The 1,920-nt window shown below is 48.7% G+C and overlaps 1 protein-coding gene across 1 annotated transcript in view; it reads left to right on the top strand.

The window, feature by feature from the left end:
* Kif2c (kinesin family member 2C) overlaps positions 1-937 on the top strand; it is a 24,038-nt gene extending 23,101 nt beyond the window's left edge. The window contains exon 20 of the mRNA XM_021199994.1: positions 611-937. Coding sequence (XP_021055653.1) covers positions 611-826 — 216 coding nt within the window. The 3' untranslated portion in view covers positions 827-937. The remainder of the gene's footprint in view (positions 1-610) is intronic.
* Positions 938-1,920: the final 983 nt, after the last annotated feature.

Here is a 1,920-nt window from a genome sequence, read left to right as displayed (position 1 = left end):
GGTGGCGCACACCTTTGATCCCAGCACTCGGGAGGCAGAGGCAGGCGGATTTCTGAGTTCGAGGCCAGCCTGGTCTACAAAGTGAGCTCCAGGACAGTCAGGGCTACACAGAGAAACCCTGTCTCAAAAGACCATTTAAAAAAAAAAAAAAAGAACAGAATCAATGATGTTATTCACTTGACATAGGGACAGATTTGGGGTAGAAAGATGCTAAGTTTAAGCTAAGGATTTCCTTTTCTTTGGTTTTGTTTTAGGCCATGGTCTCTTGAAGCCTAGGCTGTCCTTGAGCTCCTGAAGTTTTTTTTTTCTTTTTAATTTCCTGTGGGTATGGGTACATGTGTAGAAGGAAAGACAACTTGGAGTCAGTTCTCTCTGGGAATTGAACTGTGATTGTCTCTCCAGCCCAACCTCCTGAACTGATCCTCCACCCTATGAGTGCTGAGATCTTAGGCACATACCACCCCCTGGGCCAGGGTGAGGGCTTCAGGAAGCAGAATGAAGGTCTGGCCTTCTGCTTGTGTGTCTATACTGCAGGTGGCTGAGCTCTGTTTGGGACTTGCTGGAGTGCTGTGCTGAGTTTATGCTGACTGGGCTCTCCCTGTTGTTGCAGCAAGGACCAAGCTGGCTTGAGCTCTCCGAGATGACGGATCAGCCAGACTATGACTTGGAGACCTTTGTGAACAAGGCAGAATCTGCCCTGACACAGCAGGCTAAGCAGGCGAAGCACTTCTCAGCCCTTCAAGAAGTCATCAAGGCCCTGCGCCTAGCCATGCAACTGGAAGAACAGGCTAGCAAACAAATAAACAGCAAGAAACGGCACCAATGATGACTTCAAATAAAGATCTGTTTGATATCACACTAGCCTCTTCCCCTCCCCAGAAAACTTTGGGCACCTTCTGGCTTTGGTTAGGACCTGAGTTGGACAGGTTGGGTAAATGTCAACTACGGGGCATCATGCCCAGGAAAACTGGTGAGAGACGATGTCTTTTTCCTCGGTTTGGAGCAGGAAGAAGGAGTTTTAATGACTGTGCTTCCTCCCCTCCTCCTTGTTGGAGGGGAGTGCTGTTTGGGTGGTTCTCCAGCTCAGCATCCACTGCTGGTGAGAACCGCTGCGAGGTGGGAGGTGCATACTCTGGAGGAGAAGCGGAGCTTGTCTGCCTCCTGCTCCCTTGGTCTGAGCACTCATGATTTTATACTTTCAGAAAAAAGGTTTTAAGACTTCTTTGGGTTTTTGTTTTTGTTTTGAAGCCTAAGAAGGTCTCTAGTTCTTGCCTTTATGTATTTATATGTTGTACCTAACAATAAAGAAAGAAGAAAACAGGTTTTGTGTGATCGTCAGAAGGCTATAGTGTGTCTTGAGCCTTCTGAGTCCGGGGACAGAGCTACCACCTCGGGCTCTGGTTCTGTTCTTCTCCTAAGACACCAAGTCCATACCTGTGAGTTCAGCAGCAGGCAGAGTTGCAACTTTTTTTTTTTTTTTTTTTTTTTTTTGGTTTTTTCGAGACAGGGTCGCTCTGTGTAGTCCTGGCTGTCCTGGAACTCNCTCTGTAGACCAGGCTGGCCTCGAACTCAGATAANCCGCCTGCCTCTGCCTCCCAAGTGCTGGGATTAAAGGCGTGCGCCACCACGCCCGGCAGAGTTGCAACGTTTGACTTGTCTGCCATAGATGTAGATTGAGCTCTAGGCTCTCGAGTGAATGGGGCTGGAGGAATATTGCTTCCTGTTTTATAGCCCTAGCTACAAAGCAGCAGTGCTTTAACCTGGCAGGCAAGCACCCTACAACTGTCTCCCTAGCCCCTTCATAGTTTACCTTGGAGACAATGCCCCTCTAAGTCTCTAACCTCAACTCCTAGCCCTCCTGCCTTAGCTTCTGCAGTTAACTGGAGCATAGCCTGTGGCACCAGGCCTGGCTTAGTCTGC

This window comes from Mus pahari, chromosome 6 (genome assembly GCF_900095145.1).
Source record: "Mus pahari chromosome 6, PAHARI_EIJ_v1.1, whole genome shotgun sequence".
In the NCBI taxonomy this organism is placed as follows: Eukaryota; Metazoa; Chordata; class Mammalia; order Rodentia; family Muridae; genus Mus; species Mus pahari.
Note: the sequence above shows the minus strand (reverse complement) of the source record. Positions and strands in the feature narration are given on the sequence as shown.